The following is a 17,565-nucleotide window of genomic DNA, read 5'->3' on the forward strand; positions in this document are numbered from 1 at the left end:
GCTCGATCTTTTTTTAGATTTTCGTTCCAGCTAACATGAAAATTCAAACAATCTTAATTAACGAGATCCGAAAATGGATTTGTTCAAAAAAAAAGGAACGCTACCTATATGTTATCGCACAAATTTGTATTAGCTTGCAATGGTAAAACGATTGTTGATGCCCTGAAAAAACCGGCAACTGTTTGAGGCCGCCCCACATCAGCCTCTATTCCGAGATGGATCCATTTTATCATAGTTAGTAGATTTTATGCATGAGAATACGTTTTTTTTTTTTTTTTTTTTTTTTTTTTTTTTTTTTTTTTTTAATGGTGAAAGCTCGCGGGTGTTGCCATGACGATAAGATAACATGCCAGCTTACGAAGCGGTTTTTGCTTTTGCCTCAAAAGACAAGAAAAATCCAGACCGAGACATAGTTTTGAGACAGCGTTTATTGTTACCTTAATGTTTTACATTTCAGTGTCTCACTGAATGAAATTACTTCTGGCCTCTACTACACTCAAAATGACTGACATCTCTAATACGGCCATTCACGTATACAAAACTACCCAAAATTAGAGAACGAGATGGCCTTGCTAGCCTGGTGTGGAAAACCTTAAGTAAGCCCAGTTTGAACGTCCGACTCGACTAATGCAAAAGAAAAAACGTAAGCGCTTGTCGAAATCAATGACCCATTTGGTTTGGTTTCGCGTGAGCTCAACTTTCAGTAATTCCGATTGGTTAAAAAGAATAGTGCAATGTGCTCAAACCAATCAGATCCAACATGCTGTTTTTCAACCAATCAGAAAGAGAAGAAATCAATCGTAGCTTGCCTCACGCGCGTTTTCGCGCGCTTCGCGCCGATTGCATGTTTTTTGGCGGGTCACAGCACAAAAACCAATACACGAGAAGGACGTTTGAACTAGGCTTTAAAATGAGAACGCTTCTAGCTAATATAAACGACCACCATGATTACATTAACTTAAATAACATTACGCAGCACAAATTAATTAAATTAATTTAAAAGTGGCCTTGGACGACGCACAAATAAAATACAATAACTATTATAGTCGTTTTAAATCGCTCATGACAAGTTATTACTTCAAAGGCCAATGTGTATGTAAGTAATTACATTACTAAAATAAAACATGACCTGCGTAATCAAATAAAACTTGGCCCAAATAAAATTCTTTCTGAGCAGGTATTGAATGACTTTCGCAAGTAATGTTATGATTCACGAGCTATCTGATTGGTCCAAAACACTCGTGCACCGTGCTGAAATTAATCATGCGAGCGCCAATCAGGTTCAAAACCAAATCTAATTGTGACTAGGCTTTCGCGCGTTTTCCCGCACTTGGTGTCGGTTGCATGATTTTTGCTTCGAATTTCGATTGGTTTCTTGGGTTCTGTAGGATTGCTCTGATTGGTCAGATGCGGCCAATTACTTTTAATTGCTTTTGGTTTTATGACCAGAGATAGAGCAGTTTTCAATTGAGTGTCGTAAAAACCAAAATCAAAGTAATCAATCTGGCCAATCACAAAGGACGAAAACAATCCAGTTATCCAAACTCGAAGCAAGTTCATGTAGCCGACACGAAGCGCGGGAAAACGTGTGTGAGCGGGTCACGATTGGTTTTGGTTTTACTTCGGATTGGCTGAGAAAGTGGCGCGAGTTTTTTTAAAACCAATCAAAGCGTAGTAGTAGTAGCGTAGTAATGCGTAGTAATGCAAAACCAAGCACGGATTACTTTAATTTGACAATAACGTGAAAACCGCTCTATTCATAAGAAAACCACTCTATTCGCTTTTTTCACGATCCCATAATACATCTTGTTTACCCCAAAATTTTTGCATAAGCATTGTTTTCAATTTCTCTTGGGACGATTGTACGTCATTGTAAATCCCAAGAGAAATTGAAAACAATGCTTATGCAAATTTTGGGGGGTAAACAAGATGTATTATGGGAACGGTGAAAACAGCGAATTGTGTCGAATTCTGATTTAATTTGTCTGTTACATTACTATTAGTCATTTACGAAAGTCACACGAAAACTACCCAAAAAGGAGATACTGATAACTACACCAGTGATCAATAGGAACTCCAGACGGAGTATCAAAAATAACAATAAGATAATATGCAAAGAACATGTAGCGATACTGCTAGAGTAGCTACATATTCAACCACTGAACTTCCATAGCCAACACTCAGATTCGTCCTAACAGTTTTTCACGCATTTTCTAAAAATCTTCTTGCAAGAAATTAGTTTTTTAAGTCAAAACCTTTTTCTGACATGATAAAATTCCTTAAAAATTTAAAGAGAAGTGCGGAGCTAACAGCAAATGGGGGATACATATCAGTATCCGGTTAATAAGTGCGACTTGTGCGAATCTCGACTTCATGCCTTGGTAATGAGCCATAAAAATTAAAACAAAATACGCGAAAAAATTGATACTCCTAAAATATTACCCCTGCAGATACCCATTTCCGTGCTATGAGTTTAAACCAAGTAAATAAGCCAAAAGATATCAGTACGAATTCGCCTTCATTTTAGAAAACAGCTCGATTAAATAAGTACCACGACTTTTCTTATAATTCAGCAACGTTTACCCTTAAATTCGGAAAATTTTTGTTCTACCGAAGTTCAAAACCGCCCCTAATACTTAAAACATGCAAAGGCAAGTTGCTCCGTGATAACAATACTTTATAAAAGGGAAAAAGCCCTCCTCGGAGAAAAAGCACGCTTATAACACGCTTATATATTACGAATTTAATTTAAAAAGCACTTTAATTATGTGTGTTTTTGCGGTCGTTACACTTGCGATTATGTGCCCCGGTGTTTACAAATAGGAAGTGTACGGAACGTAGTTGACGAGCGAGCAATAAACGCTCTTCAGGCGTGCGTGCACATCACAAATTGACAATAAAGTATGCGTGTAACGAGTGAACCTCCCGTGGGCTCTTGCGTGAATGCGTGCGTGTTTGTGCCTGCGTGTAAAAAGGCGTGACTTTACCATCACGGTAGAAAAGATATGTTTTAACGTACAAACCTTACATTTTCCCCCTTTCCCTTGAAACAAACAGAAAAAGAGAGGGATCGTGAGCAAACGCGTGAAAATCTTAACACTTTTACGCCTAAAGAAAGTAGTCTTTTGTTAAAAAAAATTGTTCCACATTGAAGGGGCTAAGTCATGCAATTTTAGGCAATCTGAAACAACTGAAATAACAATATACAGGCTTAAAGCTGTTGAAGAACAAAAAAGAAACATTGAAAAGCCAAGAAGGGACACGGATGAACAAAATTGGTGAAGACTAAACGGACTGAGTTTGAGTAAATTTGAAAAACGTGCGTTTTTCAAGTTTATCTCAGTTTGTCTAAAAATCTCATCAGTTTTTAACTTTCACAAATCATCCTTGTTCGTTACGTGGCCGTGATTTTGCCAATAAGAGATAGTTGCTCTACCAATTTGAGGTTAGAGAGCATAATTAACCAAAAAAACATTACCTAAAATGCCGTGAACTAGCCCCTTCAAGCTTTCTTTCAATGTAAATAACCCAGAGCGCCTGATTGGTTCACGAGTCGTAAACTCTGATTGGTTAAAACTAAGCACGCACAGACAAACGACCCTCTACTTTGGCTTCTGCTCCTTTAAAATGTCATTTCATTTCATTTCATTCCGTATCCGGCAGGAACAAAGGCTCGGAGAACAAAATTACTACTCCATGTGTCAGGAGGTACAGGTATATATAGCGTACTACAAGAATCAAAACAGTTCTTCAGCATGAAAAGGGATCAGATTAATGGGATTACAACTAAATTATTCTACTGTCCGCTGCTCAACCTCTTAGCAAACTTATCCCTAAAACTTCGTCGCTTCTTAACCTTGTTCCCAGACTTCCTCCGCACAAGGCCCACAGGCTCTCGTCTTAGCTCCACCACAATGGGCCCTCCACTGGCGTCCAGGCTATCCTGGGAGTCATCTATGAGCAATTGGATTTCCTGTGGCGCAAAGTGCCTTTCCTGTGCGCGCTCAAACGTCACCACTTCCTCTGTGACCTCCTCAGGCGGCTGGTCTGGGGCAGACTGGTTAACTGAAATGACTTTAGTGGTGATGAAAACTTCCTGTTCCCAAAAGCGACAAAAAGAAAACGAAAATGCTTTAATGGCAGGTTATTGTTTTGTATCGTAAAGCCTAACGCAGGGGAGTAGGGATGGCGCAGTGGTGAGACCGCTCGCCTCCTACCAATGTGGCCCGGGTTCGATTCCCGGACTCCGCGTCATATGTGGGTTGAGTTTGTTGTTGGTTCTCGTGCTTGGGTCGAGGGTTTTTCTCGGGGTTCTCCAGTTTCCCTCCACAAAAACCAACACTTCCAAATTCCAATTCGATCGGGAATACACGGCCCCACAAGCTTAAAGCTTTAATCATCACCCTGTCTAAATAAAGGTAATTTATTTATTTATTTGCACACTCGGAGATTTCTAAAGCAAGCGATGGTGTCTTTTGTCGGTAGTGCCATAAAGTCTCCTACTCTGCAAGCAGAGTTTCTTTTGAACTTTTTAGGAAGATCGAAGGGAACTCTGCTCGGAGGATAAAAGTCGCCAGTTGTCGAGGTTTCACAGCAACCAACCGATACTTTAGCGCTTAGGCTAAGGTCATGCTACTCTTGCAAAAGTATCGGTTGCCAAGTTAAACCATGTGATTCAGAAAACGATTTCTAATTGGACAAGAGTATCAAGGTCTTCTTGCCGCGGTCGAAGTCAGGCACACACCCAGGGGGGGGGGGGGGGGGGACTCGCATATAAAAGTGACAGGGATGCTCGTCGTCTCGCTTCCAGTTAGGGGTGTAAATTTCGGATTTTTGGTCCCGCTTAGGGTGTTTCGGGCAAAACGCCAATATTTTTAGCCATAATGGTCTCGTTTAGGGTTACACACGAAGAAATATACAAATATAAATTATATTCTTAGTTTTTTGTTATCTTTTAGGGGTCGACAAAAGGTTGAGCCACACCCAGATTGGTCTCTTTTAGGGGTTCTTTTTAAAATTTCCGACGAGTATCCCCGTCCGTTTCATATAGGAGTCCCCCCCGGGGGGGGGGCACACACTTTGACGAAAGCGACGGCGAGATTTTATATTTTCCTCGCCGTCGTAAGAGGAATGATACACATAAATTTATATCTGCACTACTAGTCGCAAGCGACAACAATTCCTTCCCATGTAAAAGGCTTACCGTTACGTAAAGAAACGTTACATTTACGTTTAACTTAAAGTTCTTATCTTTACAAAGGGTAGTAAAAAACTGTTGTGCAAACTCAAGTAGAAGACAACGAATAAGGCAAAATACGCGAATATGGGCAAAGTCATTTACCTCATCGTCTTTGTCGTCTTTTTCTGGCTTCCAGTCCTTAATGACTACGGGCTCAGAATTGTCCAGTTCCCGCTCTCGCCTGTACTCGGTGGCCTTGACAGGTGAGTTGAGCCACTTGAGACGACTCCTGTAAAAGCAACAAACCAATCAGAACACGAAGCAAAAACATGCGACCCGTGCCAAGCGCAGGAAAACATGCGAACGCCAAGTCACGATTGGGTTTTGATATGCTCCTGATTGGCTGAAAAACATCTTGTTTGCTATGATTGGTTAGACAGCCTTGTGCAATTGTACGACAGAGCTCCGCAGCAGCGAATGAGTAAAGTAAACCAGCCAGCCCAAAGTAAAATCCCGTCACCCGTGGAATGCGTGGGAAAAGCCCGTGAGTTAAACCAAATAGAAACGGGGAGAAACGGGCAACCTTGCAGGATGGGACTCTTTTTCGCTTTGAAAGATTGGACGGAAATTTGTCGTTCTACTGATAGGGACCTTTAGATAGGGGTACGACTTTCGAATTTCAATCCAGTTACGTTTCCAAAGCCTTCATTCCTCCCAGTTAAATAGGAGACTTGCGGTACGAGATTGGTGCGAAACTTGATAATCAAAAGCAAAAGCACTAGGTTTAAAATGTCACACTTCGCTCAATCTCGTATTCGTACTCCGATTCAACGGTCCCTAACGAAACTGAGCAATCAATAAGGTTAGGGGACGCAAAACTCTCCTTCACGTTCACTGATATCCTGCCTTTGCAATGACATCTGCAAATGGTTAGATATTCTAGTCTTCTCGGATAAGGACGATAAACTGTAGGCCCCGTCTCACAATCCTTGCACATGCAATAAATTCTGTGGGACGTTAAAGAACCCACACTCTTCGTAAAGAGTAGGGGACGTAGTCCCCGGTGTAGTGGTCTTTCTCAATTTCACACTCACATAGGGGGCATCATTACTCATTCCTTCATTACTTGTAAACTGCACCATAAGCAGTCTGGCAAAGTCCCCCCAACCAGTGTTGTAAAATTATCCCTGAAAATCCCCAAGAGGAGTGTATATATGTATGTACTGACCTGTAAGTGTTTCCTCGGCCGAGGGACGCGCTGCGGCGTATATTGGCGTCGCGGTAGATTGTCATTTCTGTGCGAGCAGTGGAAGTCTTGGCTGGTGTAGCTTCGCGTGATTTAGGTTCTTTCTCTTCTGCTTTAAAGATGTCTGGCTTGCGGTATGTGTAGCCGGTCTTGCAGCCCTAGAAATAGGAACAAATTATTCGTAACGCTTAACTTGTAATGCTATGTTATCGACTTACAGTTCACTATAAAGTAAAACTCCATTGCTGATTTTAATATCGGCCATTTTGCGTGCCAGAAACAGTTTTTCGCTAAATAGTCTAAAACTTTTCACTCCATTAGCAGGCTACCGTTGAGAAGTTTCTTACAATGTTAGTGATTTAAAGTCAGGGAAGAGTTCTATTCATTAAGCAAAAAAAAATTCTGCAGTGTCAAAGAAAAGTAAGTGGACATCTGAAAGAACTGCTTTGAACATGCTCTCCCAGAGTTTCACATGTCACTGCAAAGCTGTGTTCTTAGAATAATTGTAGGGTGCCCGAGTGCCGTTACGTGAGAAATTTAGGGTGCCTTGCTCTTCAAAGCCTTCATGATAGCAAATGTATACAAGTCACCCAAAGGCAAAAGTTAGTCGCCTATGGCTAGAGCACAGCTCTGCACTGAGTGCTTCTGTAATACTATTCATTAGAAACGTGGACAAAATGTTTTCAGTTTTCATTACAGAACAACTCGCATTAGCAAAGAAACCTTTTCAGTCTGTATTTCTACCAAATTTTAGAGCTGAGAAGGGTTAAAAACCATATCGTGTCAAGTTAAAATGAATTGTCAACTTTAGGAGCATTCTTTATTTTAAAATTCGAACAGTTATATACATTAATCTGCCAAAATCCTGGGTATTTTATCCCTTCAGTAGTAGATACACTACATGTAGTTACCCTGGAATCCAGCAGTCGCATCCAGGCCTCAAAGTGCACTTCAGCCATCTTCTGTTGGTTCTCATTAGCATCCAGGCCTCCATACAGAGCATTGTCCATCTGTTCCTTGGCTTCATCATCAATCTTTATCAGCTCGTCTACCCCTGCACTCATCGCAGAAAGCTATGGACAAATCAATCAGAACAAGGTATGAGGAGCATCATTATAATAATTTTGCTCAAGTTTAGTGTATTAACAGTCAAATTTTCCTAATGAGCAGATCATTGTACGTTAATATATTAGGCCTGCCCATCCTCAAATGTGTAAGGCGAGATATTTTAAGAGCTCTTTTAATGATAACAGCTGGAAAATTTATTTTAAGGTTTACAGCAAAAAACTATCAGAAGTGGAAAGGACATGTGACCACATTCTATTGCATGGAATATTCAAACTGCTAAGAGATGTCCTCGTAAATAGTGGTTAAATAAATACTGTTGTATTCTACAGCGCTGTTACTAACATGGTTAAATCCTTTCAATGTCTTTCCTACAATATGCCCAAAAGGCGAATTGGCATAATAAATTAGCAGCACTGTTTTTAAAGCTTTTATTATGAACTCTGACTGAAAATAGAAGGTAAGTACAATTCCACATTGTAAATTAAAGGATTTTTTGTCAAATGTTAAAGGAGTCCAAAACAAACTTCAACTTAGTATACAGGGAGGTGAATATTGTAACCGATTTTCTTTTTTCATGGTAAAGGATAAAAGTTAATCTGAAAAACAAAAACTTCATGATGATATTCACCACAATATTAAAGTTTGATCAACTAAACTATGCTTAAGTTGATCAAACTTATTCTGGTGAATATCACCATGAAGTTCTCATTTATATTTTATTCTTTACTATTTGAAATTGTTTGCTGGACCTAGATTTCTTTCTCATCAATGACTATTCTAGATAAATTAATGGATTCCAAAAGTGAACCAAAAAGGTAGTTTCCGGGCTCTAAATATTAAAACCAATACATAAAAGATTAAAAACTCGTTGTTGTTCATCACATACCTGTTGTTCACAAGCAGTGACAAGTAGGTAGGCGAGGTAAGTAGTCTCTTCTATTGTCTCTCCAACACAAATGGCACCAAAGTTCCTTAAAATTAACACCTGAAAGAAAGACAGGTCCATTAAAAAATATTGCCCAATTCTGAACTCTGATTTCATTATAACAGTAGTTTGGAGAATAAGCTAGTGAATCGAACTACTTGTGAGGAGGTACTCCCTGCACAAAAGGGGTACATGTACCTTTTTCAGGCTGCAAGTATATAAAAGGGTAGGGGTTTCACGAGCTCAAGTATACAAAAGGGTAGGGAAAACTGTCATTTAGGTATTTAAAAGGACCTTTCAAGGGTTTATTCAAGTGAAAAATTTAAAAAAGAGATGCTGTTTCCCTTCTGTAGGTATGTGAAAGGGCTACCATTTTCCTTTAATCGAAGATATACAAAAGGGAACCTTTTCTGTCAAAGATGGTAAATGTGAAAGGGTAAGGGTTTACCTTTTTACTTACCCTGCCCCTCCCCTGCCCTGGTCAAAATATTAATTAATATCTACTATTATTAAGTGGTTGTATAAGTTGATTGGTAAGAATCAATTTGATATAACTGTAAGAAAAAAATTAAACATTGATCACTCGTGTTTAGAAAACAGGATGTGCGACTTTGCATAATTTATTATTCCTGATCATGACGTACCCTGCTTGATGGTCCAAAGCTATTGATTAAGGAATCCCTGGCTTCTTCATCCAACTTCATCCCAGGAAAAGTGTGATAGGAAACTTCTCCAACCTATCATAACAAAATAAAATAACACCAAATTATATTCTTTTCACTATAAGGACACTGCAAGTACCCAAAGTTACAACTGTACTCTACAGAGTGCCGTCTTGGATTTCATGACGAGCTTAGCCCTCAAAAAAAATTCTGTCCAGGAGGTCTTTTAATCTTGTACATAACTTGTCACCATATGCCAGGAAATGTGAAATGAAACCGGTCCTAGTTATGTGTACGTGATCTGTTTCTTGTGTCACGCAGTTTCTGCTTTCGCGGTTTTGAAACGTGCCGGTGAATCTTCTTTAGGAATATTATTTGCTAAATTGTCGATATCGGCATCGTTTGCGACCTTAAATCGATGATAAATGTTTCATAAGTTTTCCGGGCAACACGGTCAAGTTTGAGTTGGTGTTTTGGTGTTTTTGTATCAGCTATACGACATTGGATATCCGACGGACAGCCGAAAGTATAAGTGGACTGTGGTAAGTTACAAATGTAAAAGCGAGTCAACGAAAATAATATCGGTAAAAGCGAGATCAAGTTGAATGTATGAAGATTGGGGCTTTCAAGGAGTCGATTGTTGTAGTCTTCACGACATGAATTGAGTAGCATTGTTACCAATTTTAAAAGTGTTTTTATTGCATTTTTGTGACATGTTCCTCGCTACACTGCAAAACTCGTATGGGTGAATGCGAAACAGGAAAGCCATGCAAGATTGTGCAAGGGTTTCGTCTAATAAACGAAAAGAGATTCGGCATTTTTGTCTAATGGTTACTGTTGCCGGGTTAATTTATTCTGGCGGGAAATATTCGCAAGCAGCGCGGCTCACCGCCGTTCATCCAAGATAGAAGCAAGACAAACACCGTAGCACAAAGGTAAGTTGTATTTTTTTATTTGTGGAATATAAACTTGAGCTTGGGTTTTCAGTTTCACTACGGTCGCTTATGTCAAGTGCTGTAATAATAAACAGCTTGCGGTGCTTAAACCTGGCTAATCGCGCGCTGACTTATTTCGCTCTACTAACCTCGCGCTAATTTTTTCTGTCTTACTTGGGTGGTGAGTTCTTACTGAGCTCTTGTTATCTGTGGGCAGAATATTAACCTCGCGCTAAATTATTCTGCCTTACTTGGGTAGTGAGCTGAGTTCTTTACTGAGCTCTTGTTATCTGTGGGCAGAATATAACCTTGCGCTAAATTATTCTGTCTTACTGGGGTAGTAGTGAGTTCTTTACTGAGCTCTTGTTATCTGTGGGCAGAATATTAACCTCGCGCTAAATTATTCTGTCTTTACTGAGTTCTTTACTGAGCTCTTGTTATCTGTGGGCAGAATATAACCTCGGGCTAAATTATTCTGTCTTACTGGGGTAGTAGTGAGTTCTTTACTGAGCTCTTGTTATCTGTGGGCAGAATATAACCTCGCGCTAAATTATTCTGTCTTACTGGGGTAGTGAGCTGAGTTCTTTACTGAGCTCTTGTTATCTGTGGGCAGAATATTAACCTCACGCTAAATTTTTCTTTCTTGCTTCGTTGGTTAGTTCAATATTTATCTTGTGTTATTTTTTTTTCAATCCGCGATTGAAATTTTATTGAGCTGTTTTAAGACATGAACATCAAAACCCAAATCAGGCTAATATCTGCTTTTTCTTTCTCCACAGGGAAGCCACGGCTATTATGACTGACACCTCACTGTACATTGCAGCAGTTCAATGTGCGAACTACGGTCTTATGTTACCGATCTTAATCCCCTTAATGGAGAAATATTCTCCACTAAGGGGATTAAGATCTAATTTGCATAATTTTTTTTTTGAGGACTAAGCTTGTCATGACATTTATTTACATGTCTTGAGGTGGTTGGTAAAATGTAAATTAAATTTTTCACATAGAAAAAAATATTTAATTATTACTTATTATTTTAAAGTTTTATTAATAAACAAAGGAATACTTACAGCTATTCCTTCTTGAGAGATCGGCACAAGTCCTGCTTTTATTGCAGACACCTAATTACAAGAAGAAAAAGTTACTGATTTTATTTGGCAGTATAACTTGTCAGAATCTTGTGATCATTCACAGTGCTGACATGTGACTGCAGGTGATGCCATATTAATGTCACTTGACAAAATACACAAGTAAGAAAATGTCTTAAAGTTTATGACAGTTTAATAGGCCATTTCTGAGTTACCCTTTGCCTCTGTTTCAAAACGAGTCTACCATTCATATGAAAATGAGTTTCACCTTCAGGTCTATATTTTAATGCGAATCAAACTCATTTTCATTTAAATGGTTTTGCACATAAAAGTCGTTTTGAAACATAGGCGAAGGGTAACTCGGAAATGGCCTATTTCATGAAAGGGGTGGTGAATGGTCCTTCAAAAAATGTGTCTCACAAAATTGTAGCCAAATTTCAGGGGTCTCGGTGTCTCAAATTTTTCTTTGACGTCTTCTCGGTGTCTCAATTTCTTTTGGAAAGCTAAAAAGGTCTTGGGCTCGCAGAAAAGATATCAGTCTCATGGTCTTGCAACGTCTTGCATTTACCATTTGACACCCCTCATGAAGAAAAATTTAATGTCTGATAACAAAAAGAGAAAAGAATTTCAAACAAAAGGCTTACAGGGGAACCAAGCAAATTATCAGATACAGGTCAAGTTGCATTAAGACAGACATAAAATCCAAACAACACTCAAGTTTTGCATTGAGTTAAATATTAAACTTAGAGTCTTCATTCAATGAGTCAAAGTTTGAAACAACCAAGCAAATCAAATTTAATAATCTTCTATTTTTCCTTCATACAGTATGTGGGAGGAATTAATTGTGCATGAATGCTTGACTGGTTTTGATTACAGACAATACTAGCTATACTCACAGCTTTGACAGAGTCAGCCGACAGAAACATGATACACTTTGCATCTTTCCTGGTTGAGTGTATTGTGGCATGGAGCTCAAATGCTGACTGGGAGATTCCCAAGTTTGTGTTTCCTGCTTCAACGACATTCCCCTTGTGATCAACTTTCAAAATTGAAGATGCCGTCACCTCACTGAATAGCAAACCAGTGGGTGCAACAAAATAGTTGCTCTCTTCATTGTCATTCTCAGAAGCACAAATCTGCAGGAAGATTATTAAACCAAAATTACTAAAAAGAAGCACTAGCACCCACTGGCTCACACTGCCAGAGCTTATCACAGTTTCTGAAGGCATGAAGCGACTAGGATTATTGCTTCTAACCCTGGATGGGATGCCAGTCTATCACTGGTTAGCTTAAACATTTTGTCAGGATTCTATATTCCCTAACAGTTACTGATCCCTGGTACCAACTTACACTCCTGGGTGAAGACCCAGGGGTGGGGGGGGGGGGGGGTGGGGGGTACTCCGGCTTGTAAATGACGCGGATGATCGAATGGACCCAAAAAAAAATCCTTAAGTCTTCCAACATTACCCAAAAAAATCCCTGGACCAAAAATAACACCCAAAAAAATCCCTTGTCAAATTACCCCTAAATTGCCAGGAGGGGCAATAATATAACACAAAGAAAAACATAAAAAATTGAACGCTCGTATTGTTTATTCATGATACCATAAATACGCCAAGGCCGCGCCAAGGCACTTTAGTTTGTTTTTAATACCCAAAAAAATCCCCTATTTAAATCTAGTCACCCAAAAAAATACTTGCCAAATTTTCCAACCCAAAAAAATCCCGGAATCGAAAATTTCAAACCCAAAAAAATCCTTCGATCATCCCCATCATCTTTTACAAGCCAAAGTACCCCCCCTGGGGGTGAAGAAAAGCACTGCTGTGTATGTCTTGCCCAAGAAAACAACACAGTGGCCCTGGCTGGGGCTTGAAGCCAGGTCTGTTGATCTGAAGTCCAACACCGTACTAAAGCCACTGCATCACCCCTCCCCCGGACACCTCAACTTACTACAGATAACTGCAGAACTTTTCCTCGCTATCTAACTTATAATTAAAAATAATATTAAAATGATTTATGACAAACAAAACAGTAAACAATGGAAGCAGATACATAACAAAATACACAAATAATTATTAAACTGAGTGAAAAAATGCACAGCAACCATTATATATTCACAAAGCTACAAAACTGAATTGATTTTGAATACCTGTGGTAAGAAATTGTTTTAGAATGAACCAATCAACAGTTGAAATAGTACTTCTTGCCTAATGGACCGTGGAAGATTCTAGAAATTGTTTATGCTCCTGTGATCAGACAAGCCGTAATATGATCACAGCATTCTAAACATTGATTTCTTGGATTTTCTTAAAAAAAAGTCATCATTTTACTTTTAAAACCTTAAGATTAAGCAAGGGTGAACATGTCTGATTTTTAATGAGAAGAATAAAGAAAGAACCTTTCTTGACCTAACAAATTTACTGTCTTTAAATCTTCCTGTCTTTGTCAGAATTACCTATCTCAGTTGTATAAAATAATTCATTTATTTATTAAAATTAGAAATTAAAAGAGAAAGACTTTGAAAAGGAGCGTGGCCAAACTATCTTTAGTTCAAATGCATATCATATGAAGCATGCTCTCGCTAATACTGAAAAATGGATTTAAGAAACACAACTAAAAATTTTAAATGCACTGGGCATTGCAAAACCTGCACATTTTTAAATATTTATTTGATTTTTTAAAGTTTTTGTTTAGAAGGCTTTAGAAATGGTTAATAAAGGGGTGGGGCCTTTATGAATGAGCTGTTACAATTCTTAACATTTATCAATTTTATTCCATATATGCATGATTATTTGTTAATTATTTTTCAAAGATATGTGTCCAAATTAACAGGTAGTTTGGACAGTTTCCTGCACAGACTTGTCCAATTTTAAAATAATTTTTTTGAATTTAAATCATTCCTCAATCTGACTGCCAAATTAAACTTGGCCTACAGCCTTGTCCAATTTTGCCAGGCCCAAAATATTTTTTATCCAAATATGATAATTAACCAGCTTTACATCTGTGCAGACAGAAAGCCAACACCGCAGAAGATTCAAAAGAATTTTTTTCACTTTTGATATTGTCACAATCCTTATATGAACCAATGAGGGAAGAATACTCTTAAAATAACAAATGATAAATATTAAAAACACGTCAAAAGTGATCAACAGGTATCGTGAGCAAACAATTCCTGAAATATAATCCCACATTATTCCCGACCTACCATTAACACGCAACCATTATGCATAATTCGCACAGGAAATTAAAAACCTTAACCTAATTTTAAGGCAGTGAACATTAGCCTGAAAACAATGTTACAAATATAATTCAAGGAATTGTTTCCACATTTTGCGACCACATGTACACGTACTGTAATATATCGCTTGCTACAAAACACGACAATTGGTGAAGCATTAACTAGATTAAAATATCTACTGACCGTGCAGGCAGCGCGATCAGAAACTCCTTTTCCCCAGCCAAACATCTGCATGAGTCGGTACACCGAAGCCACCTTGCATCGCAGTTGTCTTTCAAACTTAGAGTAGTGCAGTGTATCGGCCCCTCTGATGTCTGCTATAACGGAGGAGGATAGAATCGGGAACGCACCACCGTACATCGATCCCGAAGGGATCAAGAAGTCTTGATACGTGCGGAAGGAGTCCGAATTGATCGGTCTTTGACTGTGCGTCGAAACCATGTCTTCCAACTCTCCGCGTAGAATATCATCAGCGAGGGCCAAGGAAACTCTTTGTCGCATCTTGAGGCCACGAACATCGCGGACAACTTCGTCGGGAGATCGAACCGCGCGTCCGGCCGTCCGTGATCGTGGCGGGGCGCTCCACCGCTTCGAAGGTTCCACTTGGGTTTTCGTGGTTCTTGGCGTTACAGTAGTTGACATGCTGAAATATAAGTCGAGTTACACAAATTATTAGGATGTTTAAAAAAGCAAATTTGTCGGAAGCTACAGCTGTAGTTTCTTTGTATTGTGACTACAAGATCGCGCGATCTGCGAAAAATTAAATTTGTTCTAAAGTGATCGCAAGTATTAAAAGCACTCCACCTTGTTCGCTAAATCACCTCGGGTGTTAATATCAACGCGAAAAAGGACACGCAAATCCTATTTTGTTTAAACAGTCAGTCTGAAAAGATAAATACCCTGCTGAGTTAAAATCCAGCGAGTTGATATTGCAAGTGAAAATAACAACTGTGAAGCATGCACCGAAACTTAAATGTTAGATATAAAAATATTGAATAATTTGCAACTAACCTGTTGGCTTCACTTCCAAAACAATGACTTCTTTAAGCATGTGACTTGGTAAACACGCCTGTTATGGGCCTTTATCTGTTGTTTCTATTCACTGGTCCTTGGAATATTCAAATTAGCTTCATTTATATGCCGACACGCACCCACGTTCTGAATAAATATTGGGTTCAGTGTTTCTGTGTCTTGCATGCATTTTGTATTCGAGGTCACCGACGTGTGACCTCGGTTTGAAAGTATAATCCCGAATGTTTCGAAATTCATCTCACTTGACAGCTTGCTTGATGCGCTTTTCTGGATAGAAAATAATCTGCAAAAATAAATGACATATTGTTTTTTTCGAAGAAAAATAAATCTCAGCACGACTTCCAAGGTTCGTCCGCCATTTTGATTTTTAATCCCAACTGAGCACGCGCAAAACAATTTCGTTTTTAGTCTTCCTCCACATTTTTGGACCTGTAAGTTTTGCAATTTATTAACCGGGCAGAGACTGGGCCGAGCCCGGTTCATAAATCGCCCGGAATTTTTTCGTCGTAGTAGTCGTAGTAGTAGTCTTGTCGGTAAATCGTTCCAGACCCGCTCGGCCGCTTCCTTGGCCAGGATTCAAATCACGCACTTTTGATATTTATTCGGTAGGAGCTATTAAACCCGGCTATTAAATCACTCTTCTATTTTAAATTTTATCCAAAAACCTGATTTCTGTTTAGCGTGAAATATATATATGTTTGTGTTATTCAAGCGTTTGGATTGCGAAACCGGTGATTGTTTTGACAGCTCCAAACCGTTACGTCAGTCACGCAATGTTTTTGCAGCAAGCTTTACGCATAACTGCTCTTTTAAAAAACGGCTGGTAGCCAGAGCATTTTTGAGCCGGAATACTTTGAAGATGCTTTTCATTGAATAGGAAGAATTATGTCCATTTTCATCCGTGCACAGTTGAGCTGGCAAAGTCGCGTATCAGAGACGATTGAATGTTTGCACAGCAAAATAATCTTATTTTGGTTCTTGATGTAAAACACTTCCCAAGACTTCAGTAAACAAAATATAGTATAGTATTTCTACGAACTATGATGGTATTTGTGAAGGGATCCGTAAAGCCAGCAAGTAAAACAAATGTTCTGCAAAATGAAAATGAAATCTTGGCGCGGGTAATTTAATACATGTAATTAAATTCTACCACGGCATGCAAAATTTCACGTTTTTGAAATTTTCTAAATCTTTTTGCCTTTTAAAATGTTTCTTGACCCCATCTTGAATAAAAATTCATCTAAAACTTTTTTCATGTTTATTTTTTATTTTTTCACGTTTGTATTAGTTGCCTTTTTAGGCTTTTGAAACGAACACGGCATCTATTTATAGATTGAGGCACCATGTGATGTTTACATATTTGAAATTTTTGTCATAGTAGTTCACTCGGCCGCTTTCTTGGCCAGGATTCAGATCCCGCACTTTTGATATTTACTCAGCAGGAGCAATTAAAATTTTATCTAATACCCCGATTTCTGTTAAACGTGAAAGATATATTTTTGTGTTTTTATTCAAGCGTTCGACTCAAGCGAGTTCTGGAGTCCGAAACCGGTGATTGTTTCGACAGGTCGCTGAGGTCGAAGCTTTTTTACATCAGTCACGCAATGTTTTTGCAGCAAGCTCCTGCATTTAAAAACGGCTCCAGACTCTACTTTGAAGATGCTTTTCATCTAGCAAGAATTGTGTCCATTTTGACTATTTCCATCCGTGTACAGTTGGGCCGACAAAGTCCGTGTGTCACAGACGAATTGAATGTTTACACGACAAAAGAACCTTATTTTGTTCATGATGTAAAAACTTTACTTGCACACTTTTCAAGAACTCAGAAAACAAAATGGAAATGCAAAGTAATAATATAATAATTTCTACAAACCAGAATGGGATGTAAATCGTTAAAGCCATCCTGTGAAACTGAATAGACGGCAAAAATGAAAACTTGCCCTTTGGCGCGTATAATTAATTAAATTTTATCACGGCATGCTATTTTCACGGCTTTTAAGGATTCAAAATTTTTAATGCAACTCAAATGTTTCTTCGCCTCATCTTGAATCTTTTTTTCACATTTAGTTGAGATTTTTAGAAGCATCTGTTATCTAATACATGTACGTGTGGTCTAATGCATGCCCTTTTTTAGTCTTTTTATTTTCTTTTGTAATTTTGTTTAGAAATTTTTCTGTTATTCTTGATATTTG

The 17,565-nt window shown here is 38.6% G+C and overlaps 1 protein-coding gene across 4 annotated transcripts; it reads right to left on the reverse strand.

Moving 5' to 3' along the window:
* Window positions 1-410: 410 nt before the first annotated feature.
* Window positions 411-15,697, reverse strand: LOC144643255 (alpha-adducin-like). Of its 4 annotated transcripts, none has more exons than XM_078502454.1 (10): window positions 15,353-15,697; window positions 14,525-14,984; window positions 12,000-12,239; window positions 11,086-11,136; window positions 9,063-9,155; window positions 8,380-8,478; window positions 7,337-7,498; window positions 6,408-6,583; window positions 5,342-5,468; window positions 411-4,096 (listed from the first exon to the last, which is right to left on the reverse strand). In XM_078502454.1, exons 2-10 carry the CDS (start codon window positions 14,981-14,983, stop codon window positions 3,797-3,799), a joined length of 1,707 nt encoding a protein of 568 aa, XP_078358580.1. In that variant the 5' UTR covers window position 14,984; window positions 15,353-15,697; the 3' UTR covers window positions 411-3,796. The 4 variants fall into 4 exon arrangements, with proteins under 4 accessions (XP_078358580.1, XP_078358583.1, XP_078358581.1 ...); XM_078502457.1 differs by lacking the exon at window positions 15,353-15,697 and adding an exon at window positions 15,241-15,317; XM_078502455.1 differs by lacking the exon at window positions 15,353-15,697 and adding an exon at window positions 15,163-15,299.
* Window positions 15,698-17,565: the final 1,868 nt, after the last annotated feature.

The sequence above is a fragment of the Oculina patagonica genome, chromosome 2 (genome assembly GCF_052425735.1).
Source record: "Oculina patagonica isolate OP01 chromosome 2, crgOcupat, whole genome shotgun sequence".
NCBI classification, from domain to species: Eukaryota; Metazoa; Cnidaria; class Anthozoa; order Scleractinia; family Oculinidae; genus Oculina; species Oculina patagonica.

Bases quoted from the DNA above. Each gene is read 5' to 3' on its own strand.
- LOC144643255 (XM_078502454.1), bottom strand. From the start codon at position 14,983: ATGTCAACTACTGTAACGCCAAGAACCACGAAAACCCAAGTGGAACCT. The intron at 8,479-9,062 runs GTACGTCATGAT...TCTTTCTTTCAG, and splicing joins GCTTTGGACCATCAAGCAGG to GTGTTAATTTTAAGGAACTT. The intron at 5,469-6,407 runs GTCAGTACATAC...TTGCTTTTACAG, and splicing joins GGCCGAGGAAACACTTACAG to GAGTCGTCTCAAGTGGCTCA.